The sequence below is a fragment of the Rhinoraja longicauda genome, chromosome 16 (genome assembly GCF_053455715.1).
Source record: "Rhinoraja longicauda isolate Sanriku21f chromosome 16, sRhiLon1.1, whole genome shotgun sequence".
Lineage (NCBI taxonomy): Eukaryota > Metazoa > Chordata > Chondrichthyes > Rajiformes > Arhynchobatidae > Rhinoraja > Rhinoraja longicauda.
Genome location: NC_135968.1, coordinates 27,792,332 through 27,820,033, shown reverse-complemented (window position 1 = coordinate 27,820,033; position 27,702 = coordinate 27,792,332). Strand labels below are relative to the sequence as shown.

Below are 27,702 nucleotides of genomic sequence, written 5' to 3'. Positions count from 1 at the left end.
CCCCATCCCCATCCCCCTCCCCCTCCCCTCAGGATGGGAACTAGTTGCCAAAAATACATGAGAAGGGTCCATGGCGTTTCAATGATATTGGGGTAACTTAGTTTGAGAACGTCAAAGGGCGGAAGGGTGTCAAAGGTTATGGGGAGAAGGCAGAAGAATGGGGTTGGGAGGGAAAAGTAGATCAGCCATGATTCAATGAAGGAGTAGATTTGATGGGCTGAATGGCCTAATTCTGCTCCTATGTCTTATGGTCTTATGGAGAGTTTGCAAATAAATACAAAAATGTGCCAGGTGACCTTGCTGCCATGCAACCAGGTGACCAGGGTTCGATCCTGACTATGGGTGTTGTACATATGGAATTTGCATGTTCCCCCCATGACCACGTGGATTTTCTCTGGGTGCTCCAGTTTCCTCCCACATTCTAAAGACGTGCAGGTTTGTAGGCTAATTGGCTTCTGTGCAATTGTCCTTAGTGTGTAGGATAGAACTAGTGCACAGGTAATCGCTGGTCGACGCGGACTCAGTGACCTTCAGGGCCTGTGCCCATACTGTATCTCTAAACTAAACTAAACTAAACTACACTACACAATATCACAATAAAATTAAACTAAACTAAACTAAACTGAACTAAACTGAACTGAACTGAACTGAACTAAGTTAAATATACTCAGCACAAGAGCTATGCCAGTCGCTGGGCTGATAGCAGCTCCATGGAAGACCTGGGGCAGGTCCTCTAGGTACTCCAGCCAGCAATATCATTAGACCCTAAAGAGGGAGCCTATAGAGCCTGTCCCACTTAGGCGATTTTTTAAGCAACTGCCGGCGACTGTCAAAGTCGTAGCAGATCGCCGAAATTTTCTTTTACCCTGCGACAATGATCACGACAATGCCGAGTCACGTCGATACAAGCTACTTTTTTTGTGAAACTAGCACCTGGCTAAGAGATTACACCGTCTTCGGAAACATTGCAAAATTCCCTCGCTTATCAATGCTTCTCCGGCATCCTAATTTTCGCGGAAATCACTGACAAGTCTGTAATTTCTTGAGAGTTTTGAAATATAACATCTTGCCCGGGTTACTTGAAAACCAAGCTTCACGGTAACAAGGCATAAACTGGATTGACTTCCAGTTTACTAATAGCAGTATTAAGAAATTTAATTTTAAACGTGGTTAAATGGATTTTTGTGCAGAGTGTGGGCATTCTTTGAAAATGTACGGGAGATGCATATCTCGTTTCTGGGTTGCATATCTGGGTTGGGAGCCTACTTTAAAAGTAATCGCTGATGGCCATAAACATCATAAAATTCCTACGCTTACCTGACCGTCAAACTGTCGCCTCCAATCTACCTGTCAAATGTCCTGACGGTAAATAAATTGGTTAAACACAAGTATTTTATGCTATCTTCAAATGACTTTACTTAAATGAATATTAAGTGCTTCTAAATGCATCTGCGACAACCTAGCAAACCTGGGGACAGCATGCGATAGCGCCCGCAATAAGCTACGATACCTGGCGACAAGCCAGCTGTCGCCGAGAAATTTCTATCTGGAAAATTTCTCAGCGACGCGCCGAGATCCACTACGATTCTTTGAAGACTTCTCACGATCATGCTCGATCATGCTCGTAGGTGACACATGTCAAATTGACGTCCACATGAATGGCCGGACCCAGGGTTTCCCAGCAGAACATTGCCCAGAGCATCACACTCCCTCCACCGGCTTGTCATCTTCCCACAATGCATACTGGTCCCATCACTTTCCCAGGTAAACGGTGCACATGTACACGGCCATCCATGTGATCTAAATGAAAAGGGGACTCATCGGACCAAGCGACCTTCTTCCACTGCTCCTAGGTCCAGTTCTTCCGACGTTTGCATGCCCAATGTAGGCGCTTTCGACGGTGGACAGGGGTCATCATGGGCACTCTGACTGTACGTACAGAGTTAATACAGGTTACTTTATAACAGGCTTTAAGACTTTCCCAATTGAAGTTTTACCAAATATATATTCTAACCAAACATATATGTAGCAGGATAGATGATGTTTTAGGTTAGAACTTTTCTTCAGACCCAAAACATCACCTCTCCATGTTCACCAGAGATGCTGCCTGACCCGCTGAGTTACTCCAGCTCTTTGTCCTTTTATGAAAACCAGCATCTGCAATTCCTTATTTCTACTGATTATTAAGATATTTTGTTTCATAGAATATGTTCAAAGATATCTCTTGCCAAATCCTCTATACAAGAAGCAAAAGGCAAGTAGCAGCCCAATCAAAAATCAATGCTTCAAGCTTTAAAAAAAATTCCACCTGTAAGTACATTTAAGACTGAATAACAGTTTTAAAATATGGTTACAATGACGCACAGACCTGAAAGCAAACATGACAAGATGCATCTCTGCGATTTTACGTGCCAATTCACATGGCAGCCTTGTCTCCTGCTGTGATTTTATCTAAAGGTTATCATTATCCAGGCAGACCTTTATGTAGCTTATCCCTTCGTTTGTCACTTTACCATCATTGTTGTTGCTCAGGAATGCTCATACAAAAAGACAGAATATGTGAATGACAGCTCATTCTTAAGATACAAAACCTTAAATTGGAGGATTATAACTTATTGGTTCCAAAATGAAAGCTTAAGAAGTGGAAATAGTTGATTACTGTGACAGCAGCTAATTATTCTTGAGCCAAAAATTTTACCCTGAATATACCAGAGACTGTTTCATAATTCAATCCAACCTTTCTTAAATTGGAACAAATCAATGTAAGCATGATACTAACTTAAGAACTGTTATATTTTAACCTTAATTTTCAGTAATTTTGAAAAAGATGTATATTCATCAATGTCATTTATGTCAAGATTAATTCCTTTATTAAGATCGCAGTTGTACCTAGTTCAGCATAAGAATCTGACAGATAGCTTGTCATTTGAATTGGAGAAATTGTGAAACTATGCAAATTGGCGAATATTCCCCATTAGAATTGTTAAGAGATGCTTATTCAACACATGTGAAAACTAGTTTTACTTCCTACAAATCAGTGGGAATCAATTTGCACAGATTTGAATAAAATAATAAGCCTTTTGAAAACAACATCTAATTCACTGTGAGTAGATTGTTGATGTTAGTCCAACCGTGAATCATCTAATTTTCCCAACATTTCCTTTTTTTTCTAAAAAAGTGAAGCAAGGATGGAAATAACACTCCTTCATAGAAAAGTAGCAGAATTGTTCATTGAAGTTCACATGGTAAAGAATTACATCAGTTGATCCATTAATATTTTCATTTGGACATGAATCATGCCATACTCTCCATCTTTCAACACCCACGTTATTAGGGTATAGCTTAGAAAAATTGCTAAGGAATAGGAAAAATACACTTCCATTTTAGATATATATATATAACTTACATGCAAACAGATTCTTACATGATGGTCTGGTACAAACCTTTGACAATGCTTCATAAGACATAAGAGCAGAATTAGGCCATTCGGCCCATCGATTCACCATTTTGATCATAGCTGATCTATTTTTCCCTCTCAACCCAATTCTCCTGCCTCTTCCCCATAATCTTTCATACCCTTACTAATCAAGAACATATCAATCTCCGCTTTAAAGACACACAATGACTTGGGCTCCACAGCTGTCTGCGCCAATGAATTCCACACATTTATCACCCTTTGGAGAAATAAATTCCTCCATATCATCATTCTAAAGATACCTCCTTTTATTCTGAGGCTGTGCCCTTTGGTCTTAGACTCTCCCACTGCGCTCCAAGGAATAAAGTCCTAGCATGCCCTACCTCTCCTTATCGCTCAGGTCCTCGTGTCCTGGTAATATCCTCATTAATCTTCTGTGCACTCTTTCCAGTTTAACAATATCCTTCCCATAGCAGGATGCCCAAAACTGAACACAATACTCCGAATGTGAGTATCTTGAAATAAGTTCAATCTACAATCAGTTCTCCTGCCCTGAATCATTCCTCAGTTCTAGATGGCTCTCTGGATTGGAAATGGTTCTGACTTTATTTGAATTCAGATGTAATTGAAATGTAAACCATTTATTCCAAACTGTCAGCTCACAGGGTCTGAATGTGAGTGAATGCCAATGTAATTTCACTTGTTTATCAAATGATTGGATGTATAAAGCAGTACTTGCATGAGGTCACAGTATCTAAGTGTGGTGATGCTCTTTCCCCTTCTACACTGCACTAGATTATTCTGTAAGTACATCTGTCACTAATGAACTTTAATTGGCCCTGCTGGAAGGTCCTGCTGAGATTTTGACTGCCCGCTCTATGTTCTCTGTCCCATATTCTGGTGTCAGCCATGCATTTAACGACCATGGCTTATATAATTAACAAAGAGGTCCAAGCAAAGACCCAACTCTGCATCCTCTTAATCCCTCCCTCTCCGCTCAATCCTCGTATACCCTGCTGTCTTCCCTCTGGGTAGTTATTGATATTCTGACAAATGCAAACATTATCAAAGGCATAATGCCACCTCAGCTGCAATTTAGCATGTTGGAAGTTGGAAATACTACACTGCAAAACAGGAGAAATGGCAATAAAGGACATTCAGCTCAGCGCACTATTGTACATGTAGATCTGCAAATGTAAATCTATATAAATCACTTTTACATAAACATTATAAGTTTATACTATTATTTTATTCTAGAAATACTGTTGGTAGATAGGATGGTCAAAAAGTCGTTCAGCACATTGGCTTTCATCAGCCAGAGTATTGAGTATACAGTAGAAGCTGGGAGGTCATGTTGTAGTTCTACAAGACATTGGTTATGCTACATTTCGAATATTGTGTTCTGTTTTGGTCATCATGTGAGAGGAAAGATGTTGTCAATCTGGAAAGGGTGCAGAGGAGATTTACGAGAATGTAGCCAGGACTCGAGGGCCTGAGCTATAGGGGGAGATTGAGCAGGCTAGGACTTTTTTCCTTGGAGCACTGGAGGATGAGGGATAATCTTACAGAGATGTATAAAATCATGAGGGGAATAGATCGGGTAAATGCACAGTATTTTGCCCAGAGTAGAGGAATCGAGAACCAGAGGACATAGGTTTAAGTTGAAGGGAGAAAGATTTAATAGGAATCTGAGAGGAAATCTTTTTCATACAAAGGGTGGTGGGTGTAAGTAACATGCTGCCAGAAGAGGTAGTCGAGGCAGGTACTACTGCAACGTAGAATTATCACACAGAATTGCACACAGAAACCTAGATCTGATGTATTTTGTTAGGGCTCTTGTGTACGACCTGAACACAAAAGGAAGATACATTTATGACTTTTAGGTTATTGTTTGGGGATAAAGCAGGGTGCAGGGGAGAGAGAAATTGAGGTGGGTGCAGAATCTGCTTCCCTGCCTGACCCTTATCTTTGGCCAACACAACTTTTAATGGAGATGCTAAAGATTATGAGGGATAATGAACAAATAAACACATTGCCATAGCTGTGAAGCTCAATAATGAACAGATACATATGGAGGATAATTAACACAAGAACATGTCTGAAGATGCTGGGTTTTTTATTTCGGTGAACTATTATGATCTAGCAAGCACTGCTTGGAAAAGTGGAAAAGTAGATTTAATTAAAATTTTCCAAAGGGGCATTGCATGTGAAATTACAAGCAGTGCATTCCAAATCATAACAACCTCATGATTATACGGAGAGAGTGAGATTAATTGTTATCCCTTTCAAAGAGCTGGCACACGTATGATGACCCAAATAGGCCTCTGTTCAGTGAAGTTCTAACATTTTAATCGCACACTCCATGAAAGGTAATTAACATTTGTGATCAAAATTGTTCTGCAAGAAACTTTAAGAGTAGATTTTCTTCTAATTGGAGTGCACAACCTCTTGCTCATTAAAAGGTCCGTGTTTGGTGTGCTGGAGTTTGATATAATAATGTTGACTCATTCCAATCACTATCGTTAGAATTTTCCTGATTTAGTTCTGCTTATTGCCAAATTACAAGGGGGCTTAGAAGATATGAGGTTTGATATAAAAATGACCAAATCTGGCAAGGAAAACAATTATATGCAAAGACCATGCTCCTCAAATGCAAGACCATGTTGTTGCAAAGTTCTTTGCCCTGTTTTTCCAAACATAAGGTTTATGGTATCCATATGTTTGCTGTAACTAGTATTCAGTATTTAATTACCATGGTATCTGATTATTTATGAAATACACTAAGGAAAATTACTTTGAAAGATTAAAATGGATCAGTTGCAGTGAGCAATGTCATAGAGTCAGAGTCATACAGCACGGAAACAGGCTCTTCAGTCTAGTTTGTCCATGCCACTAGGGCTAAGTTAGTCCTATGTACTCACATTTGGTCCATATCCCTCTAAACCTTTCCTATCGATGTACATGTCCAAACATCATTTAAATGTTGTTCTGTACCTGCCTCAACGACTTCCTGTGGCAGCCTTTTCCATATATTTACCACACTCTGCATGAAAACATTGCCTCTAAAGTCCCTGTTAAATCTTTTCCCCCTCACTTGAACATATGCCCTCTAGTTCTTGATTCCCTTCCTCTGGGCAAAAAGACCTGCTCTGGGCAAATTCCACCAAGTCAAGTCAAATTTATTTGTCACATACACATACACAATGTGCAGTGAAATGAAAGTGGCAATGCCTGCGGGTTGTGCACAAAAAAGAATGTATTTCCCTCATGATTTTATGCTACTCTATAAGATCACCCCTTAACCTCCTGCATTTAAGTCCTAGCAATAGCCTCATAAATCTTCTCAGCACCCTTTCCATCTTAATGGCATCTTTCCGATAGTAGGGTGACCAAAATTGAACGTAGTACTCCAATTGCAATCTCACCAACATCTAGTACAACCCATTTGGTCCAGTAACATCCCATTTTCCATACCAAATTCTCTGACTGATAAAGGTCAACGTGCCAAAACCCTTCTTCATCATCCTATCTACCTGCGGCACAACTTTCAGGTAATTATGTACTCGTACTCTTAGATCCCCCTGCTCTAAAACACTCCTCAAGACATTCACTACGAAGGTCCTGCCTTAGTTTGACTTCCCAAAATGCACCATTAATCTAAATTAAACTCCATTTGCCGTTCCTCAGCCCAATTGCCCAGCTGATCCCACAAATCCCACAATAATTCTTGATAACCATCTTCACTTTCTACAATACCACCTGTTTTAATGTGATCTACAAACTTATAAATCCTGCCTCGGACACTCTCATCCAAATTGCTGATAGATGACAAACAGCAATAAGCCCAGCACCGATCCAGTAGGCACACCATTTGTCACGAGAAACTACCTTCCACTACCACCCTCTGCTTCCCACCATGAAGCCAATTCTATATCCAGATAGCTCGCTCTCCCTGGATCACAAAACAGCTAGTGTTTAGCCAAATTAAATAACGCAGGAATAATGAGAACAATTAGAAAATGTCAAATTATTGCAACAGGAAGTGTTTATTAAGAATAGTATAATATAATCAACTGTTAATTTATTTTGCAAAGATTTAAGTCACCAGAATTTGTGGCTGAACGAAAAAAAATTTGAAGGAGAAATTATTTTACATTTCTGCAATTATAATTATATGTTCAAATTTCAGACTAATAATAGCCCACATTCTGTGGTGAAGTGAAAGCACTAAATGCTAAGCTTGAAGGCGTGAAAGCTTAAAGAAAATCTCCACAAAAATGAAGCAATCTGTGTGAAATGGATTTTGTCTTCTCTTACATTAATGGTAAATCATCTTTCAGCTAAAGGGATCTCTGATGTCCCAGAAGATTGATGTCTCCCACACCAGTCACATTGGAGGTATCTCATGGAGAGCAAACCAAAGAGGATTCTCTAACTTCAAATAACCCTTGCACCCCCTCTCTCTCCATCTCTAGTCGGACCTAGTTTCACTGTTGTCCTGTTGAGTTTCACTGTCTGTATAACTCGTTATTACCTATCCCACTGCCAACAATGGACCATTGTGGGCTCCACCTTTCCTTGATCATTGGTGCTTTTTGCATGTCTTCCATTCATTTGTACTATGTATTGTCTATATCTGTAGTTCTTCTTTTCCCCTGATCCTCAGTCTGAAGAAGGGTCTTGGCCTGATTCCTTTTCTCCAGAGTGTGTAGGAAGGAACTGCAGATGTTAGTTTAAACCAAAGATAGACATAAAAAGCTGGAGTAACTCAGCGGGACAGGCAATATCTCTGGAGAGAAGGAATGGGTGCTGTTTCGGGTTGAGACCCTTCTCCAGACTGAAGGGCTCGACCGGAAACTGAAGGGTCTCACCCATTCCTTCTTTCCACAGATGTTGCCTGTCCCGCTGAGTTACTCCAGCTTTTTGAGGAAAAGCTCAGATGTTTTCAACATTCTGCACAGAATGTAGCTGGGGTACGATGGTCGATGTGAGCAGGTTGGGCCAAATAGCCTGTTTCCACATTGTAAGACTCTATGACTCTAATGTTCCTTAGAAAGCATCTTATCCATATTTTTTGTAGCTTGCTGAATCAAGTGCTCCATGCAAAACTGCAAGACATTGCAGAGAGTTGTGAATGCAGCCCAGTCAATCACATAGACCACCCCAAGCCCACTGACTGCATCTATATTTCTTCATGCTTCAGGAAAGCAACCAACATAACCAAGGACCACTCACACCCCTGTCATTCTTTCTTTTCCCCTCTCCCATCACATAGTTAGTAAAACAAACTTGAAAGCACATACCACCAGATTCAAGAACAATTTCTTCCCCACTGTTATCAGACTCTTGAATGAACCTTTCATATGCTAGGACTGAAGTCCTGATCTTCCAATCTACCTTGTGCAAACCGGAACTTTATAAAAATCTGCATTTTCTCCACAGTTTTAACACTATATTCTGCACTCTGTTCACTTTCTCTTTTGCACCACCTGATGTACTCATGAATGGTAAATGTGCATGTTATCCAGGCATAGCTTCTCACTGTATCTTGCTATAGGTGACAAGAAACCAATACCAATACTAAACATTTAGGCCAGAGACATGAATTAAGGTGAAGACTGAAAAATCTTAAACTTTAAAAAATAACATTTAGTTTTATTCTAAATCACGGTATTGTGAATTAATTCTACAGTGGGGGTTAAACTATAGTAAATTAGATCTTCAGGATGAGGGAGATGATGAAATGGAAATGTGATTTAGTATGCCATAAGTAATCCAATTATGCCGCATTCAACTTGCGAGAATGTGAGCAGGCAATTTTTTAACAATTCAAATTTTCCATTGCTGAGGCTGCAATAGTACAACTTTCTGCAGAACAGGATTTAACGTATGTAGGCTGTGCGTTAAACTATATACTTTGACACCAGAAATTGTCCTTGGTTTTGTAGGGTAATGACAGTGCACACTGATGATCTCAACATCATTGCAGAAAACCCAGCTCTCAAAGTTTCCCTTCATCGAATACTGAACAGGTTAAATTTCATACTGTGCAATAGATGTTTTTGCAGTTATAATGCATGAATAAATTAATAAATGAAGTACAAATAATTAACTGCAGCTGAAATCTAAACTGTTAACTCAACAGATGTGCTTGTGGCAAAATGAGTGCGTCTCTATTATTTCTATTGAGCATGATTTGCAACCATATCATGAAAAGAATTAAAGGCAGGTTAATGTGAATGATATTACACTTGTGTGGCAGCTTATTATTTATATTTATAAATATTTTCATTTTTATCGTCAAACACAATACAAAATAAAGTTTGGTTACAGCCTGCAGAATTGAAGGATAGAATTCCAAAAGCAAGATATGAAAGGTTATCATAATAATTACACTGTTCATTTATGTCAGACAGCAATGAATAAAGCATTTGCATGATTTCATCAAGTAGAGACCACATTATATCTTTATAAAAAACGAAAAAATATAAAACAGAACCTGCTCAGGGAATAATATCATAAAATGGATGTCGACAACCACTTTGCAATACATACACTGAGTCATGGACATCCCTGTGAATGCAGCCAGAGCAAACACTGCCTAACAGTACCAGCAGTCCAGGTTCAATTCTGACCTCCAGTGGTATGAATGTGTGGCTTTTCTCCAGGTGTGCTAGTTTCCTCCCACATCCCGTAGACATGTGGATAGGTAGGTTAATTGTACACTCTAAATTATGTTTGGAGAATGGATACATTGTAGAATCTGGCAGCGATTTATGGGAATATAAGGAGAATAGGTTACAGGGAAAATTAGTGGAGGGGAGGGGTGGAATTGCTCCGTGAGCTGGCATGGACTCTTGGGCCGAATGGCCCCCTTCTGTGTCAGAAGGAAATATGGAATCACACAGGAATTAGAACTTTGCATTCTTGACCAGAGATTCTGTTGATCTGCTGCCAAATCTCATGACGACATGAACGGGAAAGATGAATAAGTATTGAAAGAGAGTCCAGGTCATTCATAAATAAAGCACCGTTTCAAAAACTAAGAGGGGAAAAGAATAATCTGCATGATTTCAGGCCACATTTCATAAATGTTTAGAAAATCTTGTCAGGAATAATATTAGTAACTAAATATTTTTCAATCAAAATAATATGTATTGTCATTGTCCATTTGACAAAATGCTATTTCACAAGCTCTTTGTTAAGATAAATGGACAAGTCAACTCTCTGAAGATTGGCATGCCATTAAAAGCACGAAGATAATAAAAGATGGGCAAAGCTTGATTAACATACAATAACTACAGCACTCACAGTGCGGTCCTCGACTCTCTCCTATTTATGTTATTTAGCTGGGGTATTTATGCAATATTATACAATTTACAGGCAGTACAAAGCAGGGAGTTGAGGAGCTCAATGTTAAGGAAAATGGTAAAAGGTCAAGGGCTTTAACTTCAAAAGTTAAGAAGTGAAGTCTAACCTGTCCGTTCAACAACTAGCGTACCACTGGCCTCTGAGGAAGCCATTGTCTCACAGAGATTTGAAAGGGTATTTTTCTTCTTTAGAATATTATAATTTATTTCAGTATTGATTCTCTTTTTATCGTTAATTTCAAAGGAGTGTTTGGATATAAAGGTCTACATAAATGTTAAATCATTAACAGCATTCCTAAAAGATAATTGTAATTCCAATATAGGCTTTTTTGGAAGTTGTCACAATAAGTCAACAAAAATTTAATGACCAGTTTCCTTCAAATGTTGCTCTGTAAAAGCAGGCCATTCAGGCTATAGAGCCCATGTTTGTCCTTTGCTCCAGAACACAGTTAAATCAATCCCACTCTTTAGTTTGTTCCTAATACCATTAATATTCTTTTTCAGGCCACAATTCCCATTTTAAATATATTTAAAATCACCACAAGAATTACCTGTGCAAAGAATTTGGCATTTTGACTGCTTTCCCAGTCTAACTTATATTTTTGTGTGTTATGCCTTAAACTTATTTTCCCCTGGTACCTAGAAACCATCCAGTGAAATTATTGAATTTACATACAGGTAAACGTTATTGGAAAAAAAAAAGCATAGATCTGATAATTACCCATTTAACAAGATTCAAACTGAAATGCATCCCATCAATATTTGGTTAACAATTAAAATAATTTTACTTGTTATTTTATTTTCTGGTAATGCTATGTCTGCGCATAGCTTGTTAGCTTTTGTGTTTGTTAACATGTAGATATTACTGAATATGAAGTTAGTTATTGTCCTATAGCATAGGTGCGGAAAGGTCGTTTAGATACTACTTTGGCATTGGCTTGGTTTTCTTAGGTGAGAACTTATCCTGGTGCTATAGCACAAATACTTTGTGTTTGAACAGCAATTGTGACATCCCTAACGGAGTTGGAATGAATTGAAAACGGTCGGTCATACAAGGACAATAAGGATGTTTCTTGGAATTAAAATATTTACCGCGAGAAAAGGATTGCATAATTAAAGTTGTCACCTTTCAAAACAAGCATCTTCGCAGAATTGAAAATGTTGACATAAATAAATTAGGTAACCGTAATCATAAAATCGCCATGTTATGAAATGGCAAAGCTCAGAGAAAAATAGGGGAACAGTAAGGGTATGTAAATCAGCTGTCAAAGATATTTAAGCCATTGCCAAATAATCGCGTAAAAATAGACGTGAGTTTTATTAAAGATCCGAGTAAAACTTATCAAGTGTAATAATTAATTGGCCCGATCATTGGGAAATCCTTCTTCCGTGTGGTAAGTTTCAAAGATATACCAGAACAGTAAGAAGTACGATTGAAATTTGTGTTTTCTAATTGATTAGGGCTGATCAGTAGAGATGGTATTTAATATTCTTTTTTTCACTTGCTTACCTTTAGGTGTTGAGGACAAACTTTATAATTATGTCATATCTTTAACGTGTTTGGGGGGGGGGGGGGATAACGATGTCTGCACTGAACAAAAGGCTACTGCACTTGGAGTTAAAGGTGGTGCTGTTTTATCATTTCAGACTTGCTTGCGCTGTTAATATCTTCGATTTAAGTGAAGATTTGAAAAGCAGACTGTAGCTCGCATGCAGACGTGCGGCGAGGGGACGATCGACTTGCTGCAAACTTGCTTTGATCTGTGGCGGACACTTTAATTGCATTACGAGTTTCAGGCGAACAACAGGGTGTACCATCGCCGAACGGCAAATAATCTCTTCAAACAGTGCTGCTGAGGAAAAGGGTGGGACCTATTCCACGGCCTCTGAAATTAGAACTAGTTATGCATGCAGTCTGTTGCTGCCCAACGAAATATAAAATGAGCAAAGACTTACCATAATTCTCTGGGTAGTTCTATCAGCTTAATTCCATAGGACTGCTATTTGAGAATTTCTAAAATGGAAACGAAGAGCAGGTGTAATTTGCTAACTGCTACGACGCTCCTTGGTAAACATTTGATCATTTTTGTTGACCTTGTAGGGAGATTTTGTTTGTTTTTTGAACTTTTCTGCAAAATCCGAGGATTTATGTTTTACCACGTTGGTAATTTGGAAACATCCTTCTGAAGAAAACTTATAAAGCACCCCGAGGCAATTGTTTGAGAAGTTTGCTTGGTGTTTAGGGCTGTGCACAAGGTTGTTGAACAGAGAGAGGTAGTGTCGGAGAGAGAGCAGGGTGGCAGCTTATTGGATTAAGCGGCCGGCAACGTAAGAGGGGCGGGCGGGCCGCTTATCTGAAGCAAGCCGCCTGTTGCTGGTGCCAAAGGACTAGGATGAGCGAAGAAAGCAACATCGGCGGGGAGACGTGTAGATGAGACTCCTTGCCTGCTTCCCCACCTTCACTAGCAGCGGCACCTACAATGGGAGACGGACATTCCTCACTGGGTTGCCACAATAATAAATCAACCGCAATAATATTTGTCAACCCTGCAAACGGGGTAAGTCCAAGCCTGCCTCATCAGCAAGACTTCTCTGAGCAGTGGGTGATAGGGATGGGCACAGTCATGGCAGTCATCGTCCTGATCATAGTACTGGGCAACCTGCTAGTGGTTTATGCCATCGCAAAGAACCAGCGGCTCCAGACCCTAACCAATGTTTTCATTGTATCCCTGGCCAGTGCAGATCTGATTATGGGACTGTTGGTGGTCCCGCTCGGCGCGACCCTGGTGGTGCGAGGTAACTGGCTGTACGGCTCGGTTTTCTGCGAGATGTGGACTTCTGTTGACGTGCTCTGTGTGACAGCCAGCATCGAGACCCTGTGTGTGATCGCCATAGACCGTTACATCGCCATAACCTCTCCCTTCCGTTACCAGAACCTGCTCACCAAGACCAGGGCGCGGGTGATCGTGTGTGTGGTCTGGGCCATCTCCGCGCTCATCTCTTTGCTCCCCATCATGATGCACTGGTGGAGAGACGACGGGCCCGACGCTATCCGCTGTTACAACGACCCATGCTGCTGCGACTTCGTGACCAACAGAGCCTACGCCGTGGCCTCGTCCATCATCTCCTTCTACTTGCCCCTGCTCATCATGATCTTCGTCTATGCCCGAGTCTTTCAAGAAGCCAAGAAGCAGATGAAGAAGATCGACAAGTGCGAGGGGAGGTTTTACACCAGTCACTTCATCCCAAACGGCAGGGCAAACCGCAGGAGGCCATCCAGGGTTATAGCCATCAGGGACCACAAGGCTCTGAAGACTCTGGGGATTATCATGGGGACGTTCACTCTTTGCTGGCTGCCATTCTTTCTGGCAAACGTGGTGAAGGCGTTCCGCCCCGACATGGTGCCCGACAAGCTGTTTCTGTTTCTCAACTGGCTGGGCTACGTCAACTCCGGCTTCAACCCCATCATTTACTGCAAGAGTCCCGACTTCAGGGCGGCCTTTAAGAAGTTGCTCTTGTGCCCCAGTGCCGCCGACAGCAGACTCTACACCAACTCTGGGGAACTGTCCCGCTGCTCGGGGATGTTCGGCAGTACCCTGGACCCCAGTAGCCTGGAGACGTGGTCAGAGTGGAACAGGGCTCGGGAGAGCAACGGGGGCGACGTGGACGCGCACCACAACCTCCGCCAGGAAGACGAGGAGTCGCAGTTCTAGGACGCACCCGACCGACCCACAGATTCGCAGCGAACACAAACCCAGGTCCGAAACCCGGGAAGACATTGTTGGGGGAGTCGGCACCGCTCAGTCCATCTGTACGACATACATCTTTGTAAAAACTTGTAAAACTACAGCAGAACCTTCACCGCAGATCTCTCCTTCAGCGCTCGCCCTCGCCAATATTTGAGAAGACATTCAAAGGCACTTCGTGTCAACACGAAGATTTGGACCAGGGTAAAGAATCCAACATTGTCAGCGGTGCAGGCATTTGTAATGGACGGATCATCTGCACTTTGGAGGAAGAGACGGGACCAGGTTTCCTTGGTTCAATTACATTCCACAGTGAAGGGAGATCTCCGATAACGAGAACGCCGAGCCCCCCCCCCCGCCTTTCCACGTCGATTGCCTTAACATAGATGACCATGGGACAACAAATACTTGTTGTGATGTTGTTATTTTAAACATTATAGAATATGTGTAACAGAGCAACCATAATCTTTAGTTTAAAAAAACGACTTGACCACATTGGCCGGACTTTCTAAGGAGATTTGAGAGAAATGCTCAGTATCTCACAGTATTCTCTGAATCCCTCTCCCTCCCCTCCACCCCATCCTCGCCTTTATATCGTGCTGTATGTGAGCTTTGGAAGTATCCATGTTCAAGAATGGATGCTGCCAAATTCATGGTAAGATTGTGTGCTGAATGACACTACCTCCGGCTGTACAGCTTATGTACAGGTATATTTATGTTACGCATTGTTTATATTAAACAAGACGCATTTTATATATTTAAAAATAGGTGAACCAACCTGCAACCTCAGTTGACAGTGCTCAAGATGGATAAGATGAGACTATTACTTATTTAATATAAATTAAATTCCACCGAGGACCAACCTAATCTACATGCAGTCCTTGAAAATGTTTAAATTTGGTCATTCTTGAAGATGGACGTTATCTCTCTCTATAAGTTACTGCTACCTTAGTAAAGTTATCGCTAAAATATCCCGCTAGACTTTCGGAAACAAAGTATTCGTTTCGGTGAGGAAACCGGAGAAAAGCGGTCTGGTGTTTCATTTTGTACTGTAACATTTCCAAAGTAAAAAAAAACTTTATCCTACTCCATAAGTTCACGTGCTGTCGTGTATAATATACTTGTCACAACGTCTGCTTTCTCGCAAATATTTATATGTAGTTACCTTTGAACGTGTGGCTATTTGGTATATGTGCAATAAACGTAATTAAACATTTCACGTGGATGTTTATATTATCTTGAAATAAGTTGTGCTCCGAGCTCGCACTATCATCCAACAGTCAGTGCACGAGTCGCTGGTCGCTGGTCGATGGTGAGTGAGGCCTGTGATGAAACGTGCTTGTAAAAAAACGATGTCAGATGTAGTTTCTATGTGTGAGTGGGTTTCAATTGCAAGACATGTCCCGTTTGGTTAAATGGCAATGTTGCCATACACCTTTTAAGGATAAAAATGCGCACAGCTACTCCTAGAACGATAATTTAACTCGCTGGAAGTTTAAAATAAATTATTCCTACCGCTTCCACATAACTGTTTTGGTCCTAAGATGACATTGTCAGGATGTATTCAGTTTATGGATCATGTGTCGCAACGGACTTTGGGAAAAAAACGCATTTCCTTCGCACAAACTTAATCTGAGGCTCCCAGAACGTGCAATTCATTGGGATATAAATCAAGGGCTGGGGTCGTCAGGCTCAGTGACTCAGGGCCCGAGTGGTGCGATGATGTTGACCAATACTCCTTGCAGCGATAGCTAAATTTATGTGTTTGTTTGACGGCCTGAACATTCTTCGCTGATTTATGACAGTGGCGGTAAAACAAACAGGGAAAGATTAAACTCACAACCGTTATTAAACGCCCCGCCGTCCCCAAGTCAATCCCGGCAAAGAAAAACAAGCAGAAAACGTGCCGCATTTCTCGCCACCTCATTTAAAATAAAATATTCAAAGTCGGCTCGGTCATACACGAGTTAATCATACATCTGTCATTCAAGAGTTGGTAGGTTTTTACATGACGGATCGGTAGTAAAAATGCAACGCTTACTTAGACACTACACTATTGTAAATTGAATGCAAAGACAGCTTAAAGGGACTATACTCTGTGATTTGTACAATAATTTGTGTACATTTTAGTTCAGATTTACCTTTAAATAAATCAAAATATTACAGAACGTCGGAAATCGGGACGCGTTGAGACGAAAAAGAAGTTGACTTGGGTGGAATTGCACTCCTTCAGTGGTGAATTGAATTCCGCTGTTGGAGTGTTCGCATCTACTGGAATGAGGTTACCGATGTCTCACACTCCCAGCTTGCGTTTCCTACTGGAAACTTTTCACAACTATTCAATGCTGGAAGGCTACTGGTTCCGACCACTGGTAGCTACCATTGGCATAACCTCCTGGAAGGCTGTTGTAGCCCTTTCTACTGGTACCTGGTGCTTAGCATCTCCAGTCTGGTGCAGAGATGCTGGTTCCAGCTACTGCCTCACCGCTCTCACCCCCCTCAAACAACCAGAGGCACACAGAGCCCCGTACGTCTTGCTGCGCCGGAGTTGTTTCCTTCATTGGACACTGGCACCCAGAGTTGACTCTCTTGTTGGAAGAGTGGCTTCTCAGCCGTCAGGTCGAAGCCAAGCCCAGGGGCCACAGCATTTGCTGCAAAGTCACACAAGTCACTTAACTGAACCTTTCAAGACCTGGCAGGGTAAACAGGGTCCCAAGCGTTTCTTTAAAATTCGTTCAATTACTTTATGGAGGCGACAGTCTATGTTCGGTTGCTTGTTAGCAAGCTCACATGTACAACGGTCAGTGAACCTGGACTGCGGTCTGGTAAATAACCATACCCATTTTACCGTTACAACTCGTTTCCCAGTTTTGGTTCATGGTAATCACCTCATCTTTACGCAGTGAAAAACAACATAATTGAGAGCTCTGGTAATGTTACATTTTGGCAACTGCTGGTAGAAGTTAAGGAGCAGTGTGGGATAAAAATCAAATAATACTAAAACAAATTCCTGGCTTTAACAAATCAGTGAACGAAACCTCAGCTTTTCCACATTAGACAAAAACAAATTAATGTGAACTCCAGGTTTCTACTGAAATGAAGGGAGATGCTGTCATTTCAAACTAAAGAAAGCCGGACCTATGTAACTAAACTGTTCATTGTCGTTTGTCCATGTTTAGAATTGGAGAACTCATCTGCAATGTGTTGGAGTGGTGACTTGTTGCAAGGTCACCAGTAGAAAGGAGATCTCCAAGCAAATTCTATTTCATAATAAAATACCCTGACTACTAATAGATGGCTTGCAAAACCACCTCAGAAGTTACACACCACGTAATGTCCCATTAATCCAACCATGTTAAATCAGAAAGCGCGCATGCAACTGCACAATGGTTTCAAACACAACCTCGGTGGACACATCAGTGCAGTGCTGAAGGAGTTGTCAGTTTGCCATCTTTCATCTCTGCAAGATATGGCCTCTTCTAAGCGCATGTGAATACAATGCAATTTCTGATGTTTGAAAGTTGCCAATCTCTTTCTGTGTATTTTATCGAGTGCAACAAGTGTGCAACTCAAAAGAAAGTGAATTTACTTATGCCATGTCATCTGTGATGGTATTGAAAATGCAAGAGGGTAGACAGAGACTTAAGGAGGAGGAGTAGTCCATATGGCCGGTTGAGCCTGCTCTGCCATACAATGTTTGATCCGATCTTGGCCACCACTTTACCCAAAAATCCTTGGCTCCTCTGTAAACAAAAAGTTCAACCTGGAGTATATTAAATAATGTAGCTTCCAAAGCACTTGGATACAGAATTCCAAATGGCCAAAAATTATTTTTCCACTCATCCTTGCACAAATGAATCTTCAGCCTTTGGCTTGTCTTTCTAAAAATGACCTATTTATCCTAATTCTCTTTTTCTCTAATTAGACAATTTTCTATCCCTGTTAATATATAACCAATCCTCTGTGCCATGAACTCATGCCATGTGCATTTGACCATCATATCTTACTGAATGGAAATCTAAGTTTCTTACTCACAAACTGAATTTCAATATTACCATGTTATGACCACTCATAGTGAGATTAATTAATTTGCACGTGAGCACATCTAAAGGAGTTTGTTCCCTTGTTTTCCAGTGATACTTAGGAAGTGAAATTGCTAAATTTGTGTGCTTATTAGTTCCATGCTGCATTGTTCTCAGGTGCTGTATCAAACATATTCTCTGAACGTATTTTTGACTACTTTGGTTGATACGATTTGTCCAAGTTAAATAAAGTTTAAAGTCGCTCATAATGATTGCAGCATTTTTTTTCCACCCCGATATTTCTTGGAGTTATAACAGTATAACTACTGTTAGGGTGCTCGTAGACAACTGACTCCAGTAATTTTACCTTTTTCTGTAAATTTCCATTCAAATTGATTCCAAATCTTGATCTTCTAAGCTCCTGTACTGAGTTCCCACCACTGTACTGATTTCTTCCTTTGATCGAGGGACAGCTAACCTCATTTTTCTTTGATCACCCATCCACAGAATATCATGGCAAAGCTAAAAATCAAACGTTTAGGAAGCAATTAGCAGAATAAAGAACTATATTTGAAACAATACAAATATTGTGTTTAGTAAAAGAAATGTACCCATTGATGGATGAAGAGAAACACATTGTTCCCAATCCTTCTCAGATTCAAATGAAAGTTTTTCTCACCTCACTCTCACCATAATAAGGTATCAAAGTGTCCTCTTTTCTCAAAATATGATTGTAATACAGAATGGGGACCATCAGCAGGTACAACCAAGCTCTCAACATACAATCACATCCAAATTTAAGCAAGGAAGGAATGATTGCGCGACTCATAGCTGCCTTTCGATTACACAAGGAACATATCTTCTTAAATCATATCAAAACATTTCCCCCTTTTTCCTGCTAACTTTCATCCAGAGTTAGAGAAGGCCTGAAGAGGTGAATGGGAGTTTAAAATAGCTTTCTACCAATGGAATGGAAATGAGGTTTTAACAAATTAACCTACAGGGGTCTCCCCCTCACATGATTACCTCATCGGGGTAACAGAAGCTGAAAGGCAGATAATGGGAAAGTCATTTTACACTATAATAATCAGGAAAACTGAAGTTTAAGCAAATGTTTATAACATGAAGTTCCTGCTGACTTCAGATGTTATATGTGATACAATTGGTCATTAATCTACATCTTACATTTTCTGTACAGAAAACCAAAAGAATTTTTTGAAGACAATGATGTAATAAATTCTGAAATCAATGTATGCATGAGATATTCAATTGCTTGCACAATTTCTTTGGTAAAATTAATAATTGAGTTGATGTGATTCATTCTTAATAGGAGTTTGTAACGGAAATTTACAACAGACATACTCCTCTTACCTTTTCTGACTACCTCCTGAAAGAACTGCCCCAAAGCCTTTTATTCCCTTACCTTGGTCCAGCCCATTATCCACTTTGTTCATTCATGAACAGATACTAACAGTGACTCACTGTCTCAAACCTGAGCACACCATGGTTTTTGTTCTGCAACAGATGCAAACAGAACTGGAAGTTTGTGTTGGTTACAGTTGAATGGAGAGACAATTGGCTTCATGGAAGGAAGCAGAGGGTGATGGTGAAAGGTTGCTTCTCAGACTGGAGGCCTGTGACTAGTGGTGTGCCTCAGGGTTCGGTGCTGGGCCCGTTACTGTTTGTCATCTACATCAACGATATGGATGAGACCATACATGGCAAGATCATCAAGTTTGCTGAAAATACAAAAGTGGGTGGTTTTGCAGATAGTGATGATGGTTGTGAAAAATTGTAGCAGGATCTTGATCGATTAGCCAGGTGGGCTGAGGAATGGTTGATGGAACTTAATACAGAGAAATGAGGTGTTACATTTTGGGAAGTCTGACATGGGCAGAACCTACACAGTGAATGGTAGGGCTCTGGGGAGTGTTGTAGAGCAGAGGGATCGTGGAGTGCAGGTGCATGGTTCCTTGAAGGTCGAGTCACAGGTAGATAAGGTGGTCAAAAAGGCTTTTTGGTACATTGGCCTTCATCAGTCAGAGTATTGAGTATAGAAGTTGGGAGGTCATGCTGCAGTTGTGTAAGATGTTGGTGAGACCGCATTTAGAGTATTTTGTTCAGTTCTGAGCACCATGTTATAAAAAAGATGTTGTCAAGCTGGAAAGGGTACAGAGAATATTTACAAAGATGTTGCCAGGACTAGAGCTAAAGGGAGAGATTGAGTAGGCTGGGACACTATTCCCTGGAGTGCAGGAGAATGAGGGGTGATATTATAAAGGTGTATACAATTATGAGGAGTAGATCGGATTGATGCACAGTCTCTTGCCCAGAGTAGGTGAATTGAGGACCAGAGGACATAGATTTAAGGTGAAGGGGAAAAGATTTAATAGGAATCTGAGGGGTGACTTTTTCACACAAACGGTGGTGGGTTCATGGAACAAGCCGCCAGAGGAGGTAGATGAGGCTGGGACTACCCCAACGTTTAAGAAGCAGTTGACATGTACATGGATAGGACAGGTTTGGAGGGATTATGGACCAAACGCAGGCAGGTGGGACCAGTGTAGCTGGGACATGTTGGCTGGTGTGGGCAAGTTGGGCTGAAGGGCCTGTTTCCACACTATCATTCTATGACAGTAGCAGTAGTTTCACTTCCTAAATATCAGAAGACATTGCCATAGACTGGACGAAACGCTGAACTGCTCTCTCAAGCACACGTAAAATCATTCCCAACACTATTCAAAGGAAAAGAGGGCAAGTTCCATGGTTTATATTCTGCAAACAATATCACTGAAAGACACAATCTACATGGGATCTTGCGGTGTTTGGATTAACAACAGCATTTTTTACATTAAATTAGAGATCAGACTTCCAAAGTTCCTCGAAGATAGACACAAAAAGCTGGAGTAACTCAGCAGGATAGGCAGCATCTCTGGAGAAAAAGAATGGGTAACGTTTTGGGTCGAGACCCTTGCTGACTTGAAGGTATAATAGAACATTGAGGCTTGGAAAACAGAAGATTTTTTGTTTCCTTTCTTGGAAGAAATGCTGCTTATTATATAGTGCATTCTTTGTTATTGCATAATTAAAACATGGGATATATATCAAATTTAAAAAAATTGACGAGGCATGTTTCACAAATTGAAGAACCTGGTGATGCTTCCAAATCACATATAAAAGAGGCAACTAAACGTTGCAGGATCCATTTCCCTTTGAAATTGAAATTTTAAATAAAATTGGATTATCTAAGATAGCAGCAAAATAAGACACAAAATGTAATTTTATTCATCCAATATGCCATATATACATATAATAGATTAAAACTTTAAAAACTGTCCTCTTTATACAGAAATGTATCTACAACTTAATTTTACAAATTAATTTCCAAAGTAAACTACAGCACTTTTGCAACAGAAAGTAAATGAACTGAAATAAAAATTAAAGTTGAAAAAGGTTTGTGCTACAATAACAGACATGTACTGTGTAATTTGGAAGGCAATAATTTGAGTTTAAAGTGCATTTCCATTATTTTTCTGGAGAAAAAAAATGCTTCCTTAAAAATAATCAGATTTCACCCAACAGCTGTGCCAAAATCTGGCCTCCAATTGAGGAATTTCAAGTAGACACATTGATGAATGTACATTATTTGTGAGTAATCTGAGAAACTAGTTATTAATCACATAATTCAGTTTGATTACCATCTTTAGTTCTTTTTCAACAAACAGTAATTACTTAGCTTATAATTCCTCAAAAATCTAAATTATTTTTCATAATCAGCATTGATAATTTTCCATTACAATAAACGGATCATCCACTTACATGAAAAATAATTCAATCACGAGCCAAAATACCATGACCTGCTTAGCAGATTTGGGTTGTATGTCAGTTAATTGGACTGGAAATCCATTAATTTGGTTTATCAGACATAATGTAAAAATCAGAGAAATGAAATTATTCAATTTCTAAAAAGTTTTACTCAAAGTACTGTCAGCGTCAAAGCAAAAAGAGAAATTTGTCAGACACTGGATGGATATGCACTTTATTTGCCTCAGCCCTATTTAAATTTAGAAATTTTAGAAATCAAATGAACATTAAAATGAAAACTTAGGTTGTCAGCTAAAAATGCCCAGAGTTGCATTGTGTAATTGCACTATAGTCCCAAAACCTTCATGATAGACCATTCTTATCTAGGTTTACATGGTATTCATTGTTTTTTTAAGAACAACAAAGAGCTTAGAAGAATGATCAACATCCATTAGTCGCTATTCTGAGCTGATTGTAGCAGTCTTCATTCATTATTTTAGTAGCAGATTTATAGTTATATGTTCTTGGAGTGTTAACATAAAATTTGCTTCAGAAAGTTATGTTTCTCAAAAGTCAATTCAGCACAATGAGTATTCCAAACCTGTGTGTCGGTAGAAGCAACATTATCTCTTGAGAAGGCAGATAAGATATTCTTGTCTGAGACACGAGTGATGTACGATCCCTGCCTGACCGGCACCTGTTCCCTTGAATTCACAATGGAGTTGCTTAAAACTGAGAACAGTGCCAATTCAGTGCTTTAGTTGTTGCTCCAATTCATGCTGGCACTTGATCAGACGTTCTATTTCTGCACCCAGCGTCTGCAAGTTTTCCTGTAATTAAAAATCACATTGAAAAATTAGTCCTTTGATTTTTGGTGGTTGTATTATTGGCTAGAAGCGTTGAAAAACAGACATTGTAGCCTATATATTGGAAGACCAAATCAAAATACTGTTGAATAACCATGTACAGGTCCACCACTGATTTTCCGGCAACTAATGGCCAGCATCCCCATTAATCTCGTCAAGATTACGAGAATGCACTGAAATTCACCTCTCCCACCCCAGAAGTCCCCCACAAAATTGTGGTGCCTCGGCAGGGTGAAGCAGCCAATCTCGACTTCATCGGGACTTGCGCGGCCGGCCTTCCGATCGGCTGGGCAAATTTGCCCCCCGCACGCTGGTGTTCTGGGACTCCGGCCTGGCGAAGCCGAGCAGATTTGTTCCCATAGCTGACTTCCAATGCCAACTTTGCAGGCCAGTACCTCAGCCCCGGCAGCTTAGGCAGACCGTTCGACTTCTCTCGGAGGCAAGACCTTCATTGGTCTGACAAAAAGGATAATCTGGCATGGCTCTGGAACCAAGGGTGCCGGAAAATTGGTGGTGGTCCTGTACATAGTTATTTAACAGTATTTTGAGTAAGTTCAGCAGACTTGCTCAATATATTACATTACTGTAGCACCACCTTGTGCCGAATGTGCAAAGTCCACTTTTAAAGTTAATGAGCTCCATTCTAATCTTCCCCTGCCTCCACTTTCCAATTGACTTCCGGCAAATACAGATTTCTACAAAATTATTTAGACATTTAAATAAAAATCAAATTTGTTGTATGGATAACATGGACGAAAGCACGGGGATAAAAAATATATTCTTGTTGCTTTAGTTTCAAAGCAATTTGGTGGAAATTTGCAATCCACTCTGCACCAGCATTTTTACGTTGTCAATACTGAAACTGCCAACTTTCAAAGATTTAATGGAATGTTATGAATGAATTGAAACTGCCACAACTTATTTTGTGTATGAACCAGAATACCTATATAAATTTCCAAGAGCTTTAAACACCACCATGCCCCGAAGAAATCAATCATTTTTGTCAAAGCTGGAGAGAAGCCTCGACCACAACCAAAAACAAGGGTGGGCCTCCTCTACACGGCCACTGACTGGCATCTGCACGTCGATCTGGGCAAGCAGCTGAAATTTCCGTAGCACATCACAGCAACATCACTCCGGCCAGACATGATCATCACCTCCGAAGTGACAAAACAGCTGATCATTCTGGAGCTGACAGTGCTGGAAGAAGCAAATGAGAGGAAAATGCGCAAAGTACCAGGAGCTGGTGGAGATGTGCCGGGACAGAGGCTGGAAGACACACTATGAACCCATAGAGGTGGACTGTAGAGGCTTTGCAGGATGCTCACTCTGCAAAGTCCTCAACCAATCGGACATTACGGGGCTGGCAAAGAAGAGGGCCATTCAATCCGCAAGCAAACCCGCAGAGAAAGCCACTAGATGGCTTTGGATTAAGAGGGCTGATCCGTGGGCAGTTGCTGCTGGGATGCAAGTTGGGGCCTGATCAACCCCGCCTGGGTCGCCTGGGCGAGGGTGTCTGATGTTGTGAGACCCGAAACACCTGGTGACCCCAGGTCACATCACTGAGGATGCGTCCCAGTGCATCCAGAAGATGTATCTTGCACACAATGTGTGATATTATTTTGCAATCTTTTTATTCTATAAAATATCCACATGAAAAATTAATGTTGAAAAGAATGATGGACAAAACATACTAGAAAGCATTGATGCCACTTGGTAACATTGATAATGTTACTTATAATAAATTCTATTTAAATAACCCAATTGATTAAACCACACAACATAAACAACTAAATTGCAAAATTCACCTGAATAACTGAAAACAACCTACTGAAAAGTTATAATTTCCTTTCTACTTGCAAAAAATGAAAACAAGATGATTTGCCAAAATCTTCAAAGTTATCAAGCATATTTTAAGTGTTCCACGAGTAGTCTCTTTAACTCAATATTAAGGAGAGATGAAATGGTGCAGCATGGCATTAGCATGAAGCAACTACTTAATATTGATTACAAAATTCATGCTGACACAAATGATGAGTGCTGTTCTGTGTGTAATGCCCTTAATTTGTTGCAAGTTTGATTTTGATTTAATTGCTGACAGTATGGAAGGGAAAACATGCACAAAGATTCTTGAATAGAAGTCCATTTCTTTTCTGGTGACACCTGAGCTTGGAACTCCAAGGGCAGTCGGACCTCACATCAAAAGCTTCATATAATCAGCTGTCCCCATTATGCTGGGCTCAAAACCACAAGATCAGATGCTCTTGCTGCTGCTGGCTGCAGTGGCATGTATGTATGACTTTTAAAATCAGAAATGCCCGAAGGCACTTTTGAAGACACGTCGTAGAAAAGCAGACATCAAAGCAGGCAGGGAAGATTAGAAAGGGTGTCCAAATAATAAATTTACTTAATAAAGAATTTAGAAAGGAGGCAGAGTTATTACAAGTTACACATAGAATCCCGAGGAACAAATTTAAGCAGCAGGGAACTCTGTTGCTGATGTGGGCCAAGAGATGGGTAATGAGGGGTGGACAAAAATTAAAGTCAGAAATGGAAAGTTAAAGCTTCTTTCATATTCCTTTCAGAACATTCCAAGGTCAATGATATATTTTCATTGTTCTAATATAGGAAACAGTTAGAACTATATTCATTAAACCTTCGGGAAAAAAAGAATACTAAGATTTGGGGGATAAATATTGCTCGGAACAAAGGGGATCACACATTTGTTATTCATCATAATAATACCATGGTATTCTCTTATATACAACTGATAGAGATCTGGAAGTATTTAGTTTAACAAATCATCCAAAAAAATGTCACTTCCATCAGTGCAGTATGCCTTCAGTGCTACATTAGAGGGTCAGCCAAGATTCTGTTGCTCAAACATCTAGAGTGGGACTTGAATTTGGAACCATAGATTTTACAGTGTGAATGCTCCTCAGTAAGCTATGTCTGAGAAAATTATTGGAATATAGGAGCAGAATATAGGAATGTAGGATGAATTTAAGGATAAGTTGAAAGGATCTAAAATTTATTGCACTGTAGAATGGACAAATAAGGCAGGTTAACAAGAGTAGATTTAAGTGAGTGGATAGTAGATAACAAAAGATTTTGGAATAGTATACGATGAAAATAATAGGTACCCAATTGGCACAAACCTTCATATCAGTCAAGGAAGAACCACAATTTAAAGATATGTGCCAATGATACATATGTTGTCATAATAGCTAATACTACAGTGCAAAAATATGCCTCACTATAAAAAAAATAAAAACAACATTCTTTTAAAAGAAACAGAATCTAACAAAATAATTAAAATCAAACTTTTGTTTTTAACTTTACATTACTTCTCAGCATATGTTACCAGGTCATAGCCAAAAGTTTCCCTATCTTTTCTGCATGCAAATAATATTATCATATGGTGTAAAGAGAAGTTTAAAGGAGAACATTTTTAAGAGTATTTTATTTTATGATAAAATCTGAAGAAGGGTCTTGATCCGAAACGTCACATATTCCTTCTCTCCAGAGATGCTGCCGGCTTTTTGTGTCTACCCTAGAGATGAATGCAGACTGGGTGGAGAGAGGATTACTGGGAAAAAGGCCCAGTTTCTTAGATTCACATTTCAATAGTCATAAGAGTAACATAATTAGAAGAAACCTACATATCAGTCCAGACAGAACCACATTTTGAAGTAAGATAGCCACATTTCACTGTTATCAGTAAGTAATGGAGCACAGATCGTGCTTTTCTACTGGTTCTGCTCTACGTTTTAGTTTAACGCTTGATAAAAGTCACAACTTTAATTGTAAAATATATATATTTTTTAATTACTCTAAAAGAATCCGAACTACAAAGCAAAGGTTTCTGAATGCCTGTTTTTTTCGAAGACAAAACTAAAACAAATATCCTGAATATAAAACACTGATGACAACTTTAATTCACATCTGAATTTAAAAACAAATAATGGCCTGAAAAAACAGCAGTCTCCTGTTTAAAGAAATATCCTTACAATGCTCTAGCAATTTCTGTAGTAAGATTTTCCTTTCCCTACCTATCACATCAATTCTCACATATCAGGAAGTCATTTTTAAGTAGAATTTTAAACTAGAGTCAATAGAGTGTCAAGAGTGTTTAATTGTCATATGTATTGGGAATGGAACAATTAAACTCTTCCCTACTGCTGTTTTACAGGCACATTAACTCACAACACAATAAATAAAAATGTAATAAACAATAATGCAATAAATTATCAGGTGCCATGATACAGAATAAAGAGTGAAACATACATAATAAATGAAATGCTCAATAATCTTTAATATTTTATTTATTTTCATTCTGAAATAATAACCAGGAAAATTCACTAAATATGAGGAAAATGTTTCTGCAAAAGGCCACAAAGACTGTTGTGCTACAAAAATGGGTGAGTACATTATTAAAAAGCTCCTTGAGATGTAACTACGCATGTAATTTTCAACATA

The 27,702-nt window shown here is 39.8% G+C and overlaps 2 protein-coding genes across 5 annotated transcripts in view; one reads left to right on the top strand and one right to left on the bottom strand.

Moving 5' to 3' along the window:
- Nucleotides 1-13,193: 13,193 nt before the first annotated feature.
- adrb1 (adrenoceptor beta 1) lies at nt 13,194-15,669 on the top strand. The gene has a single exon (XM_078413468.1). The coding sequence runs from the start codon at nt 13,266-13,268 to the stop codon at nt 14,496-14,498; it is 1,233 nt and encodes a 410-aa protein (XP_078269594.1). The 5' UTR covers nt 13,194-13,265; the 3' UTR covers nt 14,499-15,669.
- Nucleotides 15,670-21,873: 6,204 nt separating this feature from the next.
- Nucleotides 21,874-27,702, bottom strand: part of ccdc186 (coiled-coil domain-containing protein 186) — a 65,945-nt gene continuing 60,116 nt past the window's right edge. For 2 of the 4 annotated variants that reach the window (XM_078413464.1, XM_078413465.1), the window contains exon 18: nt 21,874-23,187. In XM_078413464.1, coding sequence (XP_078269590.1) covers nt 23,107-23,187 — 81 coding nt within the window. In that variant the 3' untranslated portion in view covers nt 21,874-23,106. The remainder of the gene's footprint in view (nt 23,188-27,702) is intronic. The other 2 variants (XM_078413466.1, XM_078413467.1) reach the window with 1 other exon arrangement.

Bases quoted from the DNA above. Each gene is read 5' to 3' on its own strand.
- adrb1 (XM_078413468.1), top strand. From the start codon at position 13,266: ATGGGAGACGGACATTCCTCACTGGGTTGCCACAATAATAAATCAACC.